Below are 23,350 nucleotides of genomic sequence, written 5' to 3'. Positions count from 1 at the left end.
ACGCCTGCGCTCGGGGCAGATGGATTTCAGGAAGTAAATGTTATATGAATCACCTGCCCTTACTCAAGATGGCTGTGGTTAGAAATGCTAGGCTTGACTTTGAGTTTGCAGTGAATATTAGAATGAAATAAATAGCATTTTCATTTTGTGGTGCTCAGATATAGTTAAGTTTTGCTTTAACAAGCAAGCTGGGCTCCTTTATACCAGCCCTGCAGGTTGCTTGTTCCTTTTTTTTTTTTATTTATTTTTATTATTTAACTTTATTTAATACAGGAGATGTGTTACTAGGCAGACCACCAGGTAAAAACTGAAGGAAAAAAAGCCTAAAAAGAAGAAAACGAATGCCACCACATCTAATGATTGGTAAACTGCGCAACATATTATATTTTTGGTTATGGGTTTAATACCGCTTTAAGGTATATTTAGTCACCTGTATAATAGTTGAAAATCTAGTTAATATGTAATGCACAAGCCTCATAAAGTAAACAAAAAAAACTCTTTATCTTCCTTGATTGAGCCAAATTCTCCTTCATTTGTGCCTCACATGCTTCCACCTTCCAGACACTACAGATGACAGTGTGAGGGTTTCAACAACAGAGGCAGCACTTTCAAACCAAAAATCAGTGGGCAGAACTACAGTTATGTGTGGCCCGGTGCTTAATGACAAGCTACATGCTTGTAATTAACTGTGACAATGCTGATATCAACCCCCACCCCTTCAATATATTATTCCATTATACTGCAAGCAGACACAGCCTACATAATAATGACAATGCTGTTTTGAATTCAGAAGCAGCGCTGCATTAGGTGGACTTCACTGGCAGGCTCAATAGGTATTTGTGAGATTATGTAGGGAGACTAAGGGTCCGTTCAGACAGGGGCAACACGACTTTCAACACAACTTTTGGAGGCAACTTGGACACGACCTGAACATGACTTGGGGCGACTTACAACACGACTTTAAGTCGCCCCAGGCCAGGCGAGTTTTGCCACGGCCAATCAGAGAATGAGCTCTCAAGGGGAAATTCTACGCCAAATTTATGAAAAAAATTGGCGTAGGTTCCCCCTCCGAGAGCATACCAGGCCCTTAGGTCTGGTCTGGATTTTAAGGGGAATCCCCCTACGCCGAAAAAACGGCGTGGGGGTCCTACCAGACCCTTATCCGAGCACGCTACCTGGCCGGCCAGGAAAGGGGTGGGGACGAGCGTGTGGCCCCCCCTCCTGAGCCGTACCAGGCCACGTGCCCTCAACATGGGGGGGTGCCTTGGGGAAGGGGGGCGCGCGGCCCCCCCACCCCAAAGCACCTTGTCCCCATGTTGATGAGGACAAGGGCCTCTTCCCGACAACCCTGGCCATTGGTTGTCGGGGTCTGCGGGCGGGGGGCTTACCGGAATCCGGGAGCCCCCTTTAATAAGGGGGCCCCCAGATCCCGGCCCCCCACCCTATGTGAATGAGTATGGGGTACAACGTACCCCTACCCATTCACCTGTGAAAAAAAATTTAAAAAAAAAACACAACACAGGGTTAAAATAGTTTATTCCGTCTTCGGGGGTCTTCTCGCCAGACTCCTCCACTATCTTCTGCTAGCTCTTTTGCTAGCGGAGGAGCCCGGCTTTCTTCTTTGTCGCCGCCCTCTTCTTCCGACTTCGGGGGTCTTGTCCCCCTCTTCGGTTCTTCTTGCCGGACCACCGCTTCTTCTTCCAGCTCTTTTACTAGTGGTGGCCCGGACTTCTGTCGCTGCCGACGCCGCCTTCCGTTCTTCTTCTTCTGGAGATGTTGACTCAACGCTCTCTCCGGTCGCAATGCCAGGGACCCGGTGCATGGTGACGGAGGGGGAACCCACACCAAATTTTTTCAGAAATTTGGTGTAGAGTTTCCCCTTGAGAGCTCATTCTCTGATTGGCCGCGGCAAAACTCGCCTGGCCTGGGGCGACTTAAAGTCGTGTTGTAAGTCGCCCCAAGTCGTGTTCAGGTCGTGTCCAAGTTGCCTCCAAAAGTCGTGTTGAAAGTCATGTTGCCCCTGTGTGAACGGACCCTTAAGACGGCTCTCATTCACTTACATTGATTTTTAAATGTTGTCCAACCTGAGGCGACTAGGGGCGACCTGAAGTCGGATCTGAGTTGCCCCTGTGTGAACGGACCCTAAGAGAAAATGTTGCAATGGATTTTTTAATAAAGGTAATAGGTCTACGTTAATATAAAATAAAAATCCAACAGCTATTTAAAGAACCCCTCATAAAGGCAACAGTATGTGTCATTCCTAGGAACATGAGTGCAGAGATCTTATTAGTGTCCTTATTAGCAGGACAAACCCTTCTGTATCAAAAATCTAAATATCGTTTGGACTGACCCTTTATTTCAGTGGTCTCCAAACTGTGGCCCTTTGCTTGCCTCTGTCCAGCCCTTAGGACACTATTCCTCCAACTGACACCAATGATGAGGCACCATTCCTCCCACTGACACCAGTAATCGGGCACTTTTTCTCCCACTGACACTATTAATAGAGCATTATTCCTCCCACTGACACTATTGATTGGATAGTAGTCCTCCCACTAAGACCAATGATGGGGCACTATTCCTCCCACTGACACCATTGATTGGGCACAATTCCTCCCATTGATACCAACCATGGGGGGGCACTATTCCTCCTGTTAAAACAACAGGGCACTATGTCTCCTGTTAAAACCAATGACGGGGCAGTGTTTACTCCCATTGGCGCCAGGACATTTTCTACTCACACTGGCCATAGTCCGGCCCCCTAAAGCCTGAAGGACAGTAAACTGGCCCTTTGTTGAAAAAGTTTGGAGACCCCTGCTCTGTTTGAATAACTAACTGCAATTTCCCTCCTTACAATTGTGAGACTATACCACCACTAACATTATTTGCTTAAATACTGAAAATTAAATTATATGCAGACTACAATGCAGAAATTTCGGTCTGATGGTCATTGAAAAGAATGGGCTTAACAATGTGCCAGGGCCTGCTTTCCACTGATAAATAATATAAAGGGCACTATGATTTTAATTGTCTGAATTTTTTGGGCATTATTATTACTTAAAACTATTTTGTTGCATACCCACTTGCTGACCTCGTAACGCCATTATACAGCAGCAAAGTGGCTTTCCTGTGCCGAAACACGTTGATCTGGCACTTCCAGGTAGGGGTCATGCGTGGGCACAGCCGGCCGTGCTGTGATTAGCATTAGACACAGCATAAGCCGATCAGTGGGTTTCAGCCAATGGATGACTTCCGGGACCTGCTGATCGGCGAGGAGGAAGACAGGACAGAGCGCTGCATATGTAAACAATACAGAGCTCTGTCCTGTCAGTGGGGATGGCAGTTTTTGCTTCCCTGCAAAACATGAAATAAAAAGCGTTACATCATTTATTAAAAGCACCTCACAGTACACACATAAACACTGGTTAGGCACACATTTAACCCTTTGATCGTCCTAGATGTTAACCCCTTCCCAGCCATTGCCATAAGTACAGTGACTGCGCATTTTTTTTTAGCACTGATCAGTGTATTCGTGTCACTGGTTCGCACAAAGTGTCAGTTAGTGTCAGACTGTCCACCATACTATCACAGTCTCACTATAGGTCACGGATCACCGCTATTACTAGTATTAAAATAAATAAATGAATAAAAATTTCAGTATGTATATAATAATTTTTAGAAGCTATAACGTTTGTATAAACCAATCAGTATATGCCTATTGGGATTTTTTTTTTACCAAAAACATGTAGCAGAATACTTATTGGCCTAAATGTATGAAGAAATTCTATTTGTTTATTTTTTTTGTTATTGGATATATTTTATGGTAGAAAGTAAAAAATATTAGTTTTTCAAATTTTTCTGTCTTCGCTTTGTTCATTTAGAGCGCAAAAAATAAACCCAGAGGTGATCAAATACTACCAAAAGGAAGCTGTATTTGTGGGGATATAATATAAATATGCTAGGTAAGCTATATCCTTTTTTTTTACAAGTATAGTATATTCCTCTCTATCATTATGTCTACAACTTACAGTACAGCCAAGTTAATTGTATTAAATCTATAGATGTCATTTTTAGTAGTATAAATACTTTGATTAATAAAGAGAAATCCTAAAATCATTAAACAGACATTCGACCATGGCTTTTATATTAGAAAATGCGTTTAATAAACTACAACTTATTACCATATACCTAAACAGTAAATAACATGTTTCATGAATTCACTCTATATTTGTATATAAATAGTGATTGTGTCAGAAATGATTTGTTAAATGACATATCTAGTACATGAGGTGTAAAAACAAATGTAAATTCATAAAACCTAAACATTTGATTATATCAAATCTCTTATAAATTGTTTAAGAAATGTGCTTACATGAATTTTACTGGTAAAGAAAGCATTATTTACATCTGTAAAGCTGTGATAATATTGGGGAGATTATTACTTATGCATATCCTTAGTGAGTATTCATCCTCAATCAAGCCAATATGAATTATTAAGAGGGATTCAGATTGTCTGGGAGAAACACTCTGCGTACTCCAGAAAGGTTTGGTGATAATTCCAGAAAACCAATGCCTTGATGTTGCATATAATAATAGGAATTGTTGCTGTCCATTGACTGATGAAACCATATTTTTAATCAAATTGTATTCTGCTATGGAAGTCAACAAGGGATTAGGTACCTCCCAAGATAAATGTCTCTTCAGTATGTACCTTCTAATTATATGAGATAATTTGACAAAACCAAAGTTTCTACATGTTACACCATTTCATTCTTAATTTTAAAAAAATGGAGGCAGACTAATGTAAACTGTCCTTAGCGATTATACGTCCCAAATAAGATAATCAAACTTTTCTTGATTAACAATTAGATCAATTTAAAGTACTTACATTAAAATAAGTATATGTGTAAAAAAAACAAAAAAACAATCACTGTATTCCTCAGAAATGTAAAAAATACTTCTGCTCTCTTGACTGCTCTTTGAGAAACTGCCATACTTTAACATTTTATAGTCCATAAATTAAATTAAGGAGGTGGTTGCCTCCACAGGACTAACATTCTGCGGTTTTGCTTCATTAGCAACTGTAGATTGTATGTCTTTACTTTCTGTGACCTTTTCAAGCTCTGCTTCTACCTCAAACCTTTTCTTGGGTTCTGGAGTTTCTTCAGACCATCTTCCAACTCTTCGAACACCTTTTGCTACTTTTGGAGCATTGCGACATGGATTGTGGTCATAGATAACAAGTTTTAACCCCCGCATGTGCTTTAGACTTGGGAAAAATTGAATACCATTTCTGTCCACATCAATGATTTCCAGGAAAGGCATTTCCAAAAACACCAATGGAAATTCAGCAAGAAGAGTCCCTGACATCCAAATACTTTTCAGTTCTCTTAAATTTGCTAGCTCCTTGGGGATGTTGCGGATTGGGTTGCAACCAGCGTGAAGTGTCTTGAGGTGAGGCAGCTCACAGATGACAACAGGCAAATGTGTGAAATAATTGGCCTCAATCCAGAGAGTATGCAAGCTGTCAAGACAACTTAGTTCTTTTGGAAGGTCTTTAATATGGTTGTTTCCCAGGTATAATATAGCCAGCTGCTTGAGACTGCATACAACTAGTGGAAGAGCTTTAAAGTTGTTAAAGTCCAAGGCTAGAATCTGGAGGTTCTGCAGCAGTTCCAGCTCTGGAGGAAGGTTAGCTAGGTTGTTATCACTTAGGTACAGCTTGACAAGTTCTGTGAATGCACATACTCTTAGAGGAAATCTCCTAATTTGCATACTGCTCAAGTCCACCATCTTATCTATGGGCATTTCTTCCAGTTCCCCATGGAGGTATTTTTGGCAGCTGTTTGATGGGATGAAGGCAATAATTCCTCTTACCGTATTGCCCATCTTCCATGTATTTCACTGAAACTTCATGCTCTGAGCCTTCTCTCTCTGTCCTTGAACTATGTTTTGCGAAGGCTGTTAAGAGTGGCATTTCAGTCGTTCCATTACAATACATTGTTTACATGGTAACTGCGATTAATCTCAAGAGTTGTGAAATGTTACTGATAACTGAAGGAGCATCTGGTGATGGAACAGACAAACGTGACTTAAAAAAAAATACCTTCCCTTGTGTCTGTTCAACTCCTACAAAAGGAAAACTAAACTATTTTCCCAAATCCAAAGAATATACAGTTTCTGGCAAGCATTCATGTGAACAAGAAAAGGAACATGGTGTGGTATGCACATTGTAATTTATGAAGATATGTACACTCAGATAATGCACATTAGAAAAGGCAGGATTTTAAACTTGGATTCATTTTAGCTAAACATTCCAACTTTTAACAGGCCGAAAAAAAATCTGATTTAATCTGAAGCTGTTTAAAGTACCTGTCATGAATTAAAAATAACTCACTCAGCTAATGGTTAGATAATTGAATTAAATTGAACACAACCAAACCTACTGATACACATGAGGTTATTCACCAAGAAACCCAAGTGCTCTTGGAGATACATGCATAGAATGCTGCATGTATTTTTTTTATTCCCATCCAAGACATTAACTACTTCAAATGATTGCTTTATATGTGTCACATTTTCCATCTGTTTTAGTTTTGAATAGTTTACGAGAAATAGGGTGTTTACAATTTAACCCCATGCTTCCTATTGCCTATACTGACTGACACAAAAGAAGAACCCAACTAAGCCCTATTTACATCTGCACTTGTGCCAAAATATAACCCCTATAAGATGTCCAACACACCACCTGCTGATTCAGAGCTAGAAGTGATTGTGATCAATCTGATTGCAGAACTAAAGGTCACAGGTCACACACGGCAGGTGTGTATCTGACCTTCGAGAGACCACTAGTTCCACACAGAGAACAGGGACAATTCTGTACAGCAGGTTGGCAGGGGACAAACTTTTTTACTCTGGCTGTAGCTGCTTTCTAAAATCCCAGTAACACTTGCAAATGGGGCCATTTGCAATTACCTATGGGGGACTCAGTGGGGACTCAGTGGGGATCCATGTGAATAGGTGAGAGCAGGAAGCTCCTTTAAAAGCATTGGGAGCCTGATAGTGCTCGCAGCTACATACATGTATTTAAAGTGTTACTAAACCACAACAGTAAAATAAGTCTGTATTTGCAGTCAAGCAAGCTTGTTATACTCACTGTGGCACCTAAGGGGTTAATTGTGTTCATTGCGCAAAAAGGCTGTTTGATCCTGTCTTCTCTGATCCTCCCCTTGTTCCACAGTCCCCAATCCATCTGCTGCTAGTACAGAGCCTTTGGAGTCGCTCTGCACATGCTCAGTTTGATGTGTATTCATAGAGTGTGTTTTTTATTTCTTAGGGGGTTGCATGTGATCAGCACAGGGTCAATCAGCACTGTCCAGACAGAGGGTCCAGGGTCATGCAGACTCATAAGACAGTCAGAGGAGAATGAAAACTCCTCCTACAAGCTTTAACCCTTTAACCGCTTAAGGACTGGAAGGATTTGCCCCCTTAACCCTTTCATGCCTAAGCCAATTTCTGACATTTGTTGCTTACAAGTTAAAATCTGTATTTTTTGCTACAAAATTACTTAGACCAAACATTATATAATTTTTTTAGCAGAGAATCCAGAGAATAAAATGGCAATCGTTGCAATATTTTATGTCATACTGTATTTGCGCAGCAGTCTTTCAAACACAATTTTTGGGAAAAAAATACATTTTCATTAATTAAAAAAAACTAAACAGTAAACTTAGCCCAATTTTTTTGTATAATGTGAAAGATGATGTTTGGCCGAGTAAGTAGATACCTAACATGTAATGCTTTGAAATTGTGAACACTCGCGGAATGGCGACAAACTACGGTACCTAAAATTCTCCATAGGTGACGTTTTAAAAAATATTAAAAAAATATTAACGGTTACCAGGTAAGAGTTACAGAGGAAGTATAGTTCTAGAATTATAGTTCTCGCTCTGACGATCGCAGCGATACCTCACATGTGTGATTTGAACACCGTTTACATATGCGGGTGCGACTTTTGTGCGTTTTCTTTGCTGCGTAAGCTCGCAGGGACGGGGCATTTTTTTTTCTTATTTATTGTTATTTTTTTACATTGTCTCTTTAAAAAAAAAAAAAATAATAATCTGATCACTTTTATTGCTGTCACAAGGAATGTAAACATCCCTTGTGACAGTAATAGGTGGTGACAGGTACTCTTTATGGAGAGATCAGCGGTCTAAAATACCCCAAATCCCTACACATAGGTAATACAATGGACAGAATTATACAGTGCACCCAGCAATTCCAAAAATTCAAAAAAAAAAAAAAAAATACATTTGAAACCATGGTAGACAGGATGGAACGGGAGATTTACGACATCCTACGACCTCTTATCTTGTAATATGAAACTTAGGGAGAGATGAAAATGAGGTCTCTTAAGTCGCTAGTGAGTGGTTACAAAACATCATCCAGGGGAGCCACATTTCTGAGAACCGTGAGTGGTTTTTACTGTTTGTTCAAGGGCAGCGCTTAACCTACTCTCCGCAGTCAAAGCTTTGACAATGACAAAAGAAGCCATATGATTAATCATTATCAGAAATTAACTGTTCTGAAGGTCATCATGTCCTTTTGCAGCATTTTGAATAAAAATATTTCAAAATGACTGCACTATATAAGTACATGTAATAAATAAATACTAATAAATAAATAAAATATTAAAAAGTAGATTGAAAATTAAAACAATGAAATCTAAATAAGTACTTGTTACACCTAGGCTCCATGCACACTGGCTTAAAAATCGCTGCTTCTATAGGAGTTTTGTGTTCTGCCTGTAAAAACAGCTCAATGTTATTCTATAGGTCCATACACATTAGGATGATTACAGGCATATTTTAAGCTCAGCATTTAGAGGTAGGAAAAAAAAAACCTTTTGGTTTTAGTTTCCGATTGAAGTTTTTTTAGGTAGAAAAAAAACGCAAAACTCTTTTTTTAAGCCCAGTGTGCATGGAGCCTAAATGTTGCCAGAATTTCCTTATATAACCTTGTAATATGCAAAATGTTGTGCAGAAAGAGGATCGCCAAACATAGGTGTGCTCAGCCTATTGCATTAGGGTGTGAACCCCAAAGTTCAAACACACATGTGCAGTAGAGCAGTGGATGGTGTCGGTAGAGCAGTGGATGGTGTTAGTAGGGATGAGATTGGTGTCAGTAGTTTTTTTGTTTTTATTATTTTATTTTGTTATTAAAAAAATTAAAATAATTTGAACCCCCATGGCAGCTGAGGCTACAGAGATTTCCCAGTGCCTTTCTCTGTAGCCTCAGCTACCAAGGGGGTCCAGCAGGGGGATCTGCATTGCACAGGGTAATTAGAGTGTGCCCGGGCACACCCGGCACACCCTAGGCGCACGCCTACGGCATCAAATATATAACCATTACCAAGCCCACCTTCAATGTAATCTCCACCAAAATGTTTATTTTCTATATAAAAGACTTCTGTTCTAGACCCCATTGGGTGATGCACGGTTACTTTTTTAATTACTCTCTTACATTCATCTACAGATCACAGGATGTGGTTGATCTGCAGATGATGTCAGTTAAAGCAACCTAAACATTTTTCTTTTAAATACATTTTGTTCTATTTAACCATTTATTTAAACCATAGTTAACTCTAATCATCCCTTTTTTTTTCATTTGTAGATAACTTTGCAATATGTTATATTGTAATTGTAATTTTACTGTCCGTATAAACAGGACAAATTATAGAATACCATTTATACTTTTTAGCAGTGCAGTAACGCTCTTTTTGGTTTAAAATTTGCACTGAACACATGAAAAAAAGGCCCTTTTTTTCTAGATTGCATAAAAAAATAAGATACATTTTGATAGATAATTTCACCAAAAAAAGCTCTTGAAACCTCCCCCCGCCCCCCAAAAGCAATATATACAGTATATATTAAATTGTTATTTTAAGTAATGGTGAGGTTATTGCTGAATCAACAGATCCATAGCAGAAATGTAAAAAGTGCTCTGGTCCATAAGGGGTGAGAGCTGAATTGGTTGGGAAGCCCATGCTCTGTAAAAGTAGTGCTTGGTACCACTCATCAGTTGTTTTTTTTACAAAGAAGCTCATGTTGGGCTAGCGGTGGGTGAAGCATGCTAAGAATAGCAATCTGACTAGGTCCTCCCTTACATAATGGCTGTGGTTTATCAGTGTGTGTTGTAGTGAAGTTCACACACTCCCATAAATAGATTTTAGTGCTAACCCAACTATCAGTAGGTTGCCAAAGGAATGTGTTGATCCTATATACTGTATTTCATGCTGTCCTGAAACCTGCCAGACAGCACAGCCACCGGAGGACCTGACTTTAATGCTAGTAAGTTATACAACAAGGTCTTATCCATCTCCCAGCCTGTGATAGGACAATAAGGACTCTTCCAGATGGACATATAAAGGAACGTATAGATATATAGCGTGCAATTATGTCTGTATTTGTGGAACCTGGAAGCCATAGCTGTTGCTTAATTCTTCCCATTGACATTCATTACAGAACACTCTGTATGTGTCTATATATACATAAACACAGATAATTGCATACGCACGCACACACACACACATATACATACACACACAGACACATGCACAAAGACACACGCACTTACACACACACACACACACACACACACACACACACACACACACACACACACACACACACACACACACACACACACACACACACACACACACACACACACACACACACATTCAGACACACACACACACACATGTACAGACACACACACACAAACACACAGACACACACACACAGACACACACGCACACACACATTCTTTTTTGACTGCTTGGAGTTCAGCTCTAACACATGTTTATGCAGCTCTGTAATTATTAATAAATCATTAAAGCGGTAGTAAACCCAGTTTCAAAAAAACACTTACATTCCCGGCATGCCGGAAATGCTAACTTTCACATTGGCTGTGCTTTCAACCAAATGGCTGGTGTCATAACTGATCACATGTGCAGCATTATGGCAGTTGAAGAATCATTAGAGGTCAAGATGGCGGCTTCCTTGACTGAAAACGATAGAAGGGTTTACTTCCACTTTAAATGTATTTTTAAATACAAGTAGTTTAAGTACCTGAATTTGATCTGGTATCATACTCGTGCAATCTCTGTACAGCAGAGCTGGAGCATGAGAGAAAGAACAAGGAACTAATTATAAACATAATGACTGGAAGAGAAAGCAGAATGTGAGAGAGATGAGCTTGTCACTGGGCTGCTTCTCTTTTCACTGTCCAGCCACAGGCTTTGGGCGGGTCCAGGATGGCCTGGGCTCAAAAGAAGTGGGTTGAATGATGTTGGCCATCAGACTAAGGTCATCTAACGGCAGAAAAAAAAAACACTCTGAAGGAAATCTCTAGATTGAATGTGAATATTGTAGAAAAAAATAATTGTATTATATTTTAATGGGCTATTCCTTTTTATCTTGTTTTTTTGGCTGGAGTTCTGCTTTATTTGACCTCAATTACTGGGCTCAGCTGTGTTCCCCACGTGTCTTTATGGTAGATGGCATAATTGCCAGACTACCTGCCTGTAAAGTTCATAAAAGAAACTGAGTCAGTGCAATATCTAATTGTAAACTCTGTAGTCTTGAGGCACCATATAAGTGATGTTTAAAAGTTTTTTGGAAGACAAATAATCCGTTATCACTATCAGTGTATTTAAGCAAGAATCTCACAGTCCATCAACCATGTTTCTGTTTCTTTGTGGTACGGTCACAATCAAGTTGGTGCAGCTTTAAAAAAAAACTATTCAAATTCTCATTTATACTAGCAGAAGGTATATCTTTTTTTACATGCTTTTTAGAATTCACACTGTCTTAGTAGTTTAATTACCTTAAACTAATATTCCTATTTATCAAATAATGTTTTTATAATTCTTGACATATAAATACACATTGTTCTAAGTGCCTTTGAAATATTAGGAATGTTACTATCACTTCTGTGAAAAATTGCCAGGTCACTGTCCTGCAGTAATCAAGTGACCTGGGGACAGCGTGACCTTTACAGATATAAAAACTGAGGGACAAATGTCTGCATGTCCAGTTAGGAGCAATGAAGCTGATAATTGTATTTACACTTTTTATCCATATAAGCACAGCTCTACACAGGTAAGAAAATTCATGTTTTTTTTTCTCTACAAGATATGATTTCCAGATTTTTTTTTTTGAATTCATCATTATTGTTTGTAAAAGACTTTCGGCTCAATTTACAAATCTTTAACACCAAGTCACCCTGTTTTCAGCCATGTACTCGTGGCTTATAGATTTCATTGGACTGTCACGATTTTGAAAATAGGGATACTTATCCAGGTTTCTTAGCTTTGTGAATTGAGCCTATTGCGGATTTGACTTTGTTTTCCTATGTTGTATTATTACATGTGTTTGTCATTGCATGGCATGCTTTGCTATCATTGGGTGTATTGTAATTTTATATTTCAATGGCATATGTTTTAAACAGTTTATTTTGTTACTTTTTAATTTTCCAGATCCTATTCAGATGTATTTTTTTTTGCTTTGTTTCTGTATTGCTGTAAATGGGAACATTGTAAATGCATTACAAATGCAGAGCATGGCTTTTGTGATGATTCCTGGACCACAACATCCACATGCTCCTCATAGGTCTCCATGGTGCACAACTTTTCACCACACGCTACCAAGATTCTGTCCAAGCTGTCACTGATAGCTCCCGGTCTTTGCTTATGATCAGCAGTTTTTTGGAGGAGCACCTGATCATGTGACCTCTTTAACAACTAATCACAGTGTTTCAATGATCAGGAACTCCACCTCTGCTATTTGCCATGCAGAACCCCTTTAAGGGCCAGCAGGAGATGGCAGCAAGGTGTTAAAGCTGTTCTGCAAGCACCAACTTTTCCCCTCCTTAAATCCCTCACCCTTAAAGTATAACTACAGGCAAAACTTTTTTTTTTTTATTTTTAGTCTTGGACAGAGTGGAGAGGGATTAGAATACCTATTAGCTTTTTATTGCTGTCCGTGCCCTCGTTAAGGAGATTCACCCTCTCTACTTGTCCTGTTTACCATCATTGAAAGTAAAAGAAAACCCCAAATTTTGGGTTGTTTCCAGAAAAATAAATAGAGGGGAAGTCTTCCAATAGAGACACTAGTTCAAGTGATTTGGGGAGCCCTCAATGAATTTCCTTATTTTGCAGGGATTTCCTTTCACTTCCTGGTTGGCTATGGGACAGGAAGTGAAGGGAAATCTCCACAATGGAACACAGATGGCAAAACAAGAAAAATCTGACAGGGCTTATAAACCTCCCTTAAAATGATAGGTGTGAATGCAGCCCTAGGAAGATTTATTTTGACAGATTACTATGACATACTCTTTGCCTTTCTAAATCCAGTATTTTACTATTTCTGTTTATTTCAAATATTTCTTTATTAAAATTTTCAAGTTAACAAATGCAACATAAAGGCAATCACATGTGAGTACATCATATAACATACTATAAGCATCTATAGTGATCTGGTGTAAACCAGAGTAGGTCAAATTACAGTAAACAAAGTGGAATACATTGGTAGATTACCTTCACTATTATAGTGTACAACTTATATGGAGTGCGAAAAGGGGTATTATGGAACTAGGGAGATAGAGATTGTCAGCAGTTTAATAGCTGAATAATGGGTGACAAAAAAGGCAATGGTGTTTCATTTAGAGGTAGAACTCAGATGACTAGAAGGCTTGTTCCTAAGGTTTAACCAGGGGGACCATTGTTTGTGAAATTTCAGTAGGCTTCCATGTTTATAGGCCATTATGTGTTTCAGAGCGTATGTGTCTGAGTTGTGGTTAATTACTTCACTAATATTCGGGGCGATATTGGATTTCCATTCCATTCCAAGGTCTGATGGGAAGTGGTCACACTTAGTATGAAAAATTGAGTTCCAAAAGCTGTGTATTTGGGGGCAATACCATAGCATACTTGCCCACATCCTCTCTAACATTGATTGGAGCTGTGGAGTTTGCTTTTGGCCAGTATATAGGGGGTGTAATACCAGCAGAGTTGAAGCTTTTGGGTCCTTTCCCAATAGGTGAAGCATTTGGAGGTCGTTAGATTATTCATTATGGCTTTGTGCCATTGTTGGTTGGATATGGGATGAGTAAGATCTGTAGACCATTTTGTTAGTGGTTTGAAGACTGTAAAGGCGCATTTATCGGCATAAATTGGCATGTTAGATAAATAAACAAAACCAATCAACGTGACATGTTGAGTTTTCTATCCCCAGGACTGCAGAGTGGGGTGGTCATTTATTAGATACCATGTCGCTACCTGGATGACATGGACACTTCCTATCATCTGTTCATTGTGTGGGCCTTCAGCAAGGCATAGGATGGGGGTTAGGCTTGCCTGGAGATGGGCTTTAACTGCTGATCATATGGATCAAACTCAAAAACAGGACAGTCACACTGTAAACACTTGTCAGGCACATTGAAAATGCATTTAACCACTTCAGTACTGGGCACTTTCACCCCCTTTCTGCCAAATGCAATAAATTTTTGTTTTAGTAACATGCATTCTTACTGGTGCCTTCTGCTTAGTTCTGTTTCTGATACTCATAGATATGCAAGCCCTAATGCAGTCAGTACGGTTTAATTTTGTTCACTTGCTCCCTGCCTTCTTAACCACTTCCACTCTTTCACCTGCTTTTTTTCTCAGAAAACAAGTGCAGGAACTCAACAGTAGATGACCCCCCCCCCCCCCCCACACACACACACAATTTTGCCAACAGTGGAAGGGTCTTATACTGGGAGTGCATTATGTACAGAGTGCAGAGTTCCAGGGTGTGTGTTACAGAATGCAGAGTTCAGGGGATGCTATGTACATTCTGCAGAATTCAGAGGTGCGCTGCAAACATTGTGCACAGTTCAGGGGTGCACTGCACACAGAGTGCAGAGTTCAGCCTTCTTCTTCCACAGCTGCTTACCTCTGCTCCCTCCATCCACATCTCACTTTCACTTTCACCCCTCTTTAGCTCTGACCTCTGTATGCATCTCCCCTTGCTCTGCACTCATCTTCTCCCTCCCACCCTAAAAGCGCCACCATCTTCCACATGTCTTACTTGTGTTGCTGTATTATGCTGAAGCACCCAGCTGCCTCTAGTACCTCCTCGCACACTGTAGGTGGCTCTACCTCCTCACTAGCAGGGAGATCATCCAGTGGGGGTGCCAGGATTGGCACTGCACACCTGGCACATGCATCTCCCTTCTTCCCAACCTGCACTCAGTGGGAGTCGCTCAAGAGATTATATCTGTGGGAGCCAATGGGAGACAAGCTGCCACTTGCGAACACAGAAGCCGGACTTCTGTGTTTAAAAGTGATAGTGGTGAGCAGAGAGCAGCGGGCCTAAGCCAGAGGTGGTGGAACTGAGTTCCACCAAGTTCCAGCTGAAAAAAAGCCCTGCCACTAATGGACCAAAGCAATTTTTACATTTCTACTATAGTCCTGTAAATTCAGCGATATATTTGCTGTTGCTTAAAGTGTTAGTTCACCTTTACAGTGAGAAAGGGGGGGTGTCCGGTTAGTTCACCTTTACATTTTTTCTTTAAAGGTAAACTAACCCCTTAAGATAATAAATACACAGAAAAAGAGTTATATTGTTAAAATGTTTAAAAAATGGTGTTATTGTGGTGGATAGAAAGTATATATATTATTCTATTTGTCCTGTTTATAATGATTAGTACTAAAGTTCTGATTCTGGTACAAAGAATTACAACGTTATTTATAAATCAAACAAAGGTGTTTTTTTTTAAATGTTGAGCTTTTTTTTTAAAAATGTGGGAGAGGAACAAGGCATGCTACATATGTACTTCTGTAAAGTTCTTTGGGAACATATAGGGTCCACAACTCGTTAAATTAACTCACACATGTTATCTGTAAATAAATTTCTTAGAAAAAAGAACATGATATTAATCTTAAGGTATTTATGAAGTTGTAGTGCAAATGTTAAACTACAGCTTATTCATATTTAGGATGTTATTTTCGAGAATCTACAACCTCTTTGCATTTATGATATTATTACTACTACAATCGAAATTCCAAAAAGGTTGGGATGCTGTGTAAAATCTACACAAAAATAGAATGCAATGATTTGCAAACCTCAAAAATGCGAATTATTTTCACAATAGAAAATAGAAAACATATCAGATGTTTAAACTGAGAAATTGTACCATTTTATGAAAAAAACTAAGGTCATTTAAAAAAAAAATTGATGGCAGTAACATGTTTTAAAAATTTGGGACAGGGCAACAAAAGGCTGACAAAGTAAGTGGTACTGACTAGGAAGTACTGGAAGAACATTTTGCATCTAATTAGGTTAACTGGCAACAGGTCAGTAACATGATTGCGTATAAATAGAGCATCTTAGAGAGTCAGAGCGTCTCATACGTAAAGATACGTATAAAAACTAGTGAACTTCAGAATCAGAATTTTCAGAATTTTCCTCAACATAAAATTGCAAAGACTTGAAATATATCATCATATACAGTACATAATATTTTCAAAAGATTATAAGACTCTGGAGAAATCTCTATGCGCAAGGGACAAAGCCAAAATGCATAATTTGATGCATGTGATCTTTGCACTCTCAGATGGCACTGCATTAAAACAGCATGATTCTGCATAGGCTCAGGAATACTTCCAAAAATCACGGTCTGTGAACACAGTTCACAGCGCAATCCAAAAATGCAAGCTAAAGCTGTAATATGCATAGAAGAAGCCAAATCTGAACATGATAAAGAAACACTGCTGTCTTCTCTGAGCCAAAGGTCATTTAAAAAGGTCTGTCGCAAAGTGGAAAACTGTACTGGTCAGATGAATCAAAATTTTACATTCTTTTTGGCAACTGTGGGCACCGCGTCCTCTGGACTAAAGATGAGAGGGACCTTCCAGCTTGTTATCAGCGCTCAGTTCAAAAGTCTACATCTCTGATGGTATGGATGCATTAATGTGTAAAGGAATGAGCAGCTTACAAAAGATAAAATATATATCCAGGTTTTAGAGTAGCATATGCTTCCATCCAGATTACATATTTTTCAGGAAATGCCTACATTTTTCAGCAAGACAATGTTAAACTGCATATTGCATCTATTACAACAGCATAGCTTTGTAGTAGAAGAGTCTGGGTGCTGAACTGGCCTGCCTGCAGTCCAGAAATTTCACCAATTGAACGTTTTTTGAGCATCATGAAATTAAAAATACGATGAAGAAGACCTCCAGACTGTTGAATCCTATAGCAGTTAAAATCCTTCACTCACTATTACTACCGTTTCTGATATAGCATTTTTTCAACCATGGGTGTCTCCAGTTGGATGGAATATCTGCAGTCTATCAGAACTAGTACGATGCATATCCTTAAGTTGTACATCTAATCAAATTAGTAAAATTGAGAAGGGGGATACCGTATCCTATAGAGAAACTGGGGGGCCTTAAGTAGCATTTGAATGATGGTGTAGGAGCCTATACTATCTAATGTTATAATGAAGGAGATAGGTAGATGAATACGCATTCTGTTTTTATGTAGATTATACACAGCATCCCAACTTTTTGGAATTGGGGTTGTAATACTAATATTATTATTGTTGTTTGCTTTATTTTTCAGGATCCCCCTTGTAAAAGTCCATTCAATCCGGCACCAGCTCCGGCAAAAGAATGAACTAGAGGAATTTTGGGTAAATCACCAACCTCATGTCTTCGCCCAGAAGTATAAGCAGTGCTTTCCTGAACAAGTTTCCTTGACAGCTTGGCCTACCTCAGAGTATCTGTTTGATTACATGAATGTGAGTGTGTTCATGATTCAGAATTGGTTTAAAAAAATAAATGATTTTGGTTTACCTTTAGGGCACAACATTTATAGGGTTGGACAATGCAAAGCACACATTTCAATTCTGGATGCAGATTAGATGCCCATTAACTTCTTAGATGTTTCATTGAGTTCTTCAGCCCCTTCCTCATAGTGGAGTCCCCCCCTTATGTTGCAGCCTGTGGATGTTCACTCCCCTTGCATTCTCCACATTTCACTATCATTAACACAAATCCAGCATTGTACTTGGCATAACAATGAACTCAGCTATTCAGGGCTTCCATATAGTGTGTCGGACAGACAAACAAAAAGTCTGTGATTGTCTAAAATTGTAGATTGCCCCTTTAATGGAGGAAAATAGTTGGCTTTGCTACTTTCATTTTAGTGGCTGACCATGTGTTGAGGAAAGGTGGTGGGAGATTGCTGTGTACGCAGAGATCCTCAAAACGAAACCTGAAAACCTAAAAGAAAGTTGCTAGGTCTAGGACACCGACTTTGAATAGCCGTTGATGTCAGAATCCCAGACCTGCATGCTTTTTCCTGGTTGGTGACTGACTAAGTAATGAAGCTAGGAATAAATATGACAGCCAAGGAACAAGTGGCACTTTAAAATGATAAAGAAAGCCACAGCAATTCTAGTAACTGAATTTTTATTTGGTAAAAGTACTCTGCCCTAACATGGCACAGTAATAATAATAATAATATTATTATTAATAATAATAAATGTGACGATATACCTAAGGAACCTGGATTGAACAATGGTTTCCGCCAAGCTGTCACCTTCCTAAGCATGCCATCATAGGTTCCCTCAACAACAAGTCAGAATTACTGCTGGGCCCAAGCCCAAAAAGCTTCCACACCCCATTCTACAGAACTGCAAGATGTAGATGGTTGGGGGGTGCATTCACCTCCTCCCTTGTGAGTCCCCCTAACATGCGTGCTCATCTTGAGCCTCCTGCTGACATTCAAACCCCATAGGGGCCTCTCTCTGTAGCACAGACCTACATATTGTTGGTCAGGGGTGACCTTCTCCCACGCATCCTTTCTGAGTAAGGCCAAACTCAAAGCTCTTCATAGAGGGCACAGACTCCACCCACTAACATTGCCAGAGGAGTGGTATCTCTAAAAGGGGCACTACACCTGCTAACATACAGTACATTCTATTGTAAATGAGAAAATTGGATATCCCCAAGGGGGTCTAGAACCATATGAATTGACAAAACCATATACTGTAAGTCCTGTTATCCTGAAAGCAGAAAACCAGGGAAAATTGCAGCTTTGTATTCACTTATAAAAATTTAATGTTAATTCCTTAAAGCGGAGCTCCACCCAAAAGGGGAAGTTCTGCTTTAAGCACTTTTCCCACCCTACTATGCCACATTTGAGATATATTTTTTGGGGAGGAGCAGGTATCTAGTTTTGATAGGTATCCACTCCCACTTCCACTCGGGCCACCTAGGCGATCCGAGCAGAAATTCTCCTCTCCCCCTCCCTCACTGCAATCTTCTGGGTCCCAAATGATTACCCAACCACTTGGAAGGTGCAGAGCGACTCGTGCATGCTGTGAAGCCGCAAGCTATAATGTCAGCACCGGTGAGAGGAGAGGGAGAGAACTGAGGGTTCAGCGGACACGCCTCCCAATGATGCGCTCTAGGCCCGCCCCCTCATCCTTTACAGAATGAGAGGCTTTGCCTCCTGGAATACAGTATATGACGTTCATATCCCAGGAGTCAAAGGGAGGACAGTGCACGTCATTCCCCTAGGCAAATGGCATGAAGTGGGGTGGAGGGGGGTGCTGGGCCAAACAATTAACTTTAAAAAGTGCTATTCGTACAAAGGACTGGAAAAAGGGCGGAGAGGAGGGATAATGTATTTGAAGGTGAAGATCTGCTTTAATATCAGTATGGTCCAATCCTATTGTTCAGCAAAGAGGGGGAGGGGCATCACCTGGAGCCATTCAAGATCTGGTGATCTTATGGATGCTAACAAAGAATATGCTGACAGGAGGAGAGAGCAGAGAGGTTATCTCAATACAGTTCTTTTATTGTCAGGTCACAGGCTGGGGGCACAGAGGTGACAAAGCTGTATTGCTTAAGTTAGAAAAATTTCAAAATCTGCACCAAAAGACCATATATACTAACTACGCAAAAAATAAAAAGAATTATGAAAAATTATGAATAAATGTAAATGGTTTATTTTAGATCACATTCCATACAAATTCAATGAGTGAAATGACAAAGATTGTGATTAATCTGCTTGAGAGGAAGGAACAAACAAAGTTCATAAAAAGTCCTCAGTTGCAATCCTTTCCAGAACACCACAGTGATTCCACTCAAAAACAGCACACAAGTGCCCGTCACCAAGAAGTGAGTGTGCTTACCAGATGGACGCTTAATCAAAGCCTTGTAAGCAAATCATCAGTGTCCTCCTCCTTAGAGCTTGCATTCATAGATCAGCTAACCACAATGAAAGGCAGCATTCCCATAAATATATACCTTGTTCAGCGATCCCAAATAGCGCTATCAATGGCTCCAAAAAGAAGAGGAAACCCACATAGTATAACACCATTTGGATAATTTATTTTAAAATGTAAATATTGCACTTACATTAGCACCCATTCAAATACAGCAATAAAAAATGGAACATAGAAAGCCGGCCGGCATTCGGGAGCCCGTCCTCCCCTCGTGCAACGTAACGGCGTCACTGCATGCCTTCCCAGATGCGTTTCGTCACAAATGACGTTGTCAATGGGGAACGGGCAGCACAGCGATGCACCACCTTTTATAACCAAACCAAACCAAACCTCGTTCTGAGATGCGAGATCCGGTCAAACACTGCCATTTTAATTAATGGCAAAAAGTCCTAAACCTTACCCGATTGGATAAGAAACCAGTCAGAGGGAAACCTCCGTACCTCGTATACCCTTATGGATGATGGCATGTCCCCACAGATGAAGGGGGTCGAAGAAAACATTCACTAATTCTAATATATAATGACTAGCTCCCATTTAGTAAAAAAGAGGGGGAAAAAAAAGACAAGAAATGTGTGTATAAATTTAAATAAAAAATAAAAAATCTAGAAAATCCATATGTATATAAATAAATTAAATTAAATAAATATTTAAATTAAATTAATATTTTAAATCAATAAATAATTACCTAACGTTACATAGCTCATATCATTACTGATAATATGATATTATGCATCTAATCAAATATCTATAATTGATACAGTGAATGTATTCTTAAGTCTAGTGTCGCACAACATGTATAAATGTCTACCCACTATACCCAATATATATTTAATGTTATTTAACGCTAATTAAATCAATAATAATCAAAAATATGTAAAATAATTCACCATGATAAATGTGAATGTGGAAAGAGAAGAAAAAATGATATAATGAATTATGTTTTTATCATAATCTAAAATATATAAATAAATTCACCACGATTAGTGTAAATGTGAAAAAAGAGGGAAAAAGTAATAGATTATACTTTTATCATGTCAATGTATGATAATCGATGGGTAATTTAATCAGCGAAAAAACAAAAAACATCTCCATAATAGTGCAATGACATAATTGTCAAACTAGAGGCCTATCAAGCATCCCAGAACGGGTTAGTGAAGGCATAACAAAAAGCCGGTCTCCCGGACTTCAATACTAAACATACAAAAAAATTATTGTTTTAAAATTTTGCTTAAGTGCACTAGTGATAAATCCGGTCAAGATCCTGGCTATGCTGTGTGGCAGGGCTTTGTAAATCTCAGGAACTAATAGGCACAAATACAAATCCATAAGTAGGTAAAACAGCTCTCATATGTACTTCACCTATATATTTAGCTGTTTGTCTGGCATTCAAATTCAATATTTTATTGTGGGAGTACAGCTTTCTTTGCAGTATAATAATATTCACATTAACAAAGACTGGGAATGGATACACGCAGTATGAGTGACAATTATGTACATAGGTGGAGGCAGACGAACAGAGTCAGATGCTGATGAAGACAGACTCACAAAGACTGTGCTAGTGCAATTAACTAAAACAACTATTCATTTCAGCACCATTATCTATGGGAATGACTCGATTGTTGGCATCTGTTCGTAGAGTATGTTTTGTTCCTGTATCACTGACATATTAGCTTAATACTATCCCAATGGTAACATGTATTTCTGTGAGAAAATCTTGCTTTATGTAAGTTTAACAGGCTGAAAGACACAATAAATGATGTATTTGTTCATTTAAATACATTGTGAAAGACCCGTTTTAAACAGGAATCATTGAACATAAATATGTAGTATTTAAAGTGAATGAGGTACATCATGATGGAAACCAGACTACACAGGAATAAATACTTCTTCTTTCTGCTATAGTAGCTGTAATTTTTCAAACTTTATTTGATACCTGTCCTCCCATAAAAAACAGGATACAATTTTATCTTAGAAAGGACGACTTCTATATTCTGCCACTAGTCCCAAAGCTAAAATGAATTATACAGCGTAAAGTTTAAACCGATCATGCGGTAATCAGAGTTATAATTATCAGGTATAAACATATTTTTATTGTGCAGATATTAAATAAAATTCCACTCCACTGTGACAACATGGCATATTTCCACTCTGTGAGCCCGCACTGCCGCTTATCTCAGGGGAGCCAGGACCTGGACCCCATTCATTTAGCTCAGGCTGCACAGCAAGAAATTGAAAAACCTCCGCCCTCAATTCCTTTCTTATGCCCCGTACACATGATTGGACTTTCCGACAACAAAACCATGGATTTTTGTTTGAAGGATGTTGGCGCCAACTTTTCTTGCATGCACACGGTCACACAAATTTTGTCCAACAATTACAAACGTAGTGGCGTACAAGACGTACGTGATATCTCCATTACGAATGCTGGTTTTACAAGACTGAGCACTTCCAGCTCGTACTTGATTCCAAGCATGCATGAACTTGTGTGTGACAGGCTTCAGAAAGTCCGACAACAAAGTTTTGTTGCCGGAAAATTTGAGAACCTGCTAGCCAACATTTTTTGGCGGAAAGTCCGATAACAAATGTTTGATGTAGCATACACACGGTCGGACTTTCAGCCAACAAGCTCACATCCAAGATTTATTGTTGAAAAATCCGATCGTGTGTACGGGGCATTAGTGTTAAAAGTGAGACATCAGGGGTTTATTAAGATCCTCAATATTTCACCAAATCCCCACAAAAAAATTGAAAAAAAGTGATTGTAAAAAATGAATAAAAAATATAATAAAAAATAAAAAACTACTGACAATGTCCACAGCCCCACTGACACCGTACTCTGCCCTTCTGACAAAATCCACTGCCCCACTGCTCTAATGACTAACATCGTCCACTGCCTTACTGATGGCAACCTCTGCCCTACTGACACCATCCACTGCCCTACTGACACTGTCCACTGCCCTACTGACCCCATCTTCTCCCCTACTGACCCCTTCCATTGCTATACTGACAC

General features: G+C 39.3%; 2 protein-coding genes across 2 annotated transcripts in view; one reads left to right on the top strand and one right to left on the bottom strand.

Annotated features, from left to right (window-relative positions):
- Window positions 1-4,209: 4,209 nt before the first annotated feature.
- On the bottom strand, window positions 4,210-5,963 carry LRRC10 (leucine rich repeat containing 10). The gene has a single exon (XM_077468996.1). It carries the CDS (start codon window positions 5,884-5,886, stop codon window positions 5,017-5,019), a length of 870 nt encoding a protein of 289 aa, XP_077325122.1. The 5' UTR covers window positions 5,887-5,963; the 3' UTR covers window positions 4,210-5,016.
- Window positions 5,964-12,099: 6,136 nt separating this feature from the next.
- Window positions 12,100-23,350, top strand: part of LOC143960408 (cathepsin E-like) — a 58,115-nt gene continuing 46,864 nt past the window's right edge. The window contains exons 1-2 of the mRNA XM_077468995.1: window positions 12,100-12,161; window positions 17,667-17,844. Coding sequence (XP_077325121.1) covers window positions 12,106-12,161; window positions 17,667-17,844 — 234 coding nt within the window. The 5' untranslated portion in view covers window positions 12,100-12,105. The remainder of the gene's footprint in view (window positions 12,162-17,666; window positions 17,845-23,350) is intronic.

The sequence above is a fragment of the Lithobates pipiens genome, unplaced genomic scaffold (assembly GCF_037356315.1).
Source record: "Lithobates pipiens isolate NorthernLeopardFrog02 unplaced genomic scaffold, aLitPip1_a1.2 Scaffold_8, whole genome shotgun sequence".
Lineage (NCBI taxonomy): Eukaryota > Metazoa > Chordata > Amphibia > Anura > Ranidae > Lithobates > Lithobates pipiens.
This window is presented reverse-complemented; position numbering and strand designations above follow the sequence as displayed.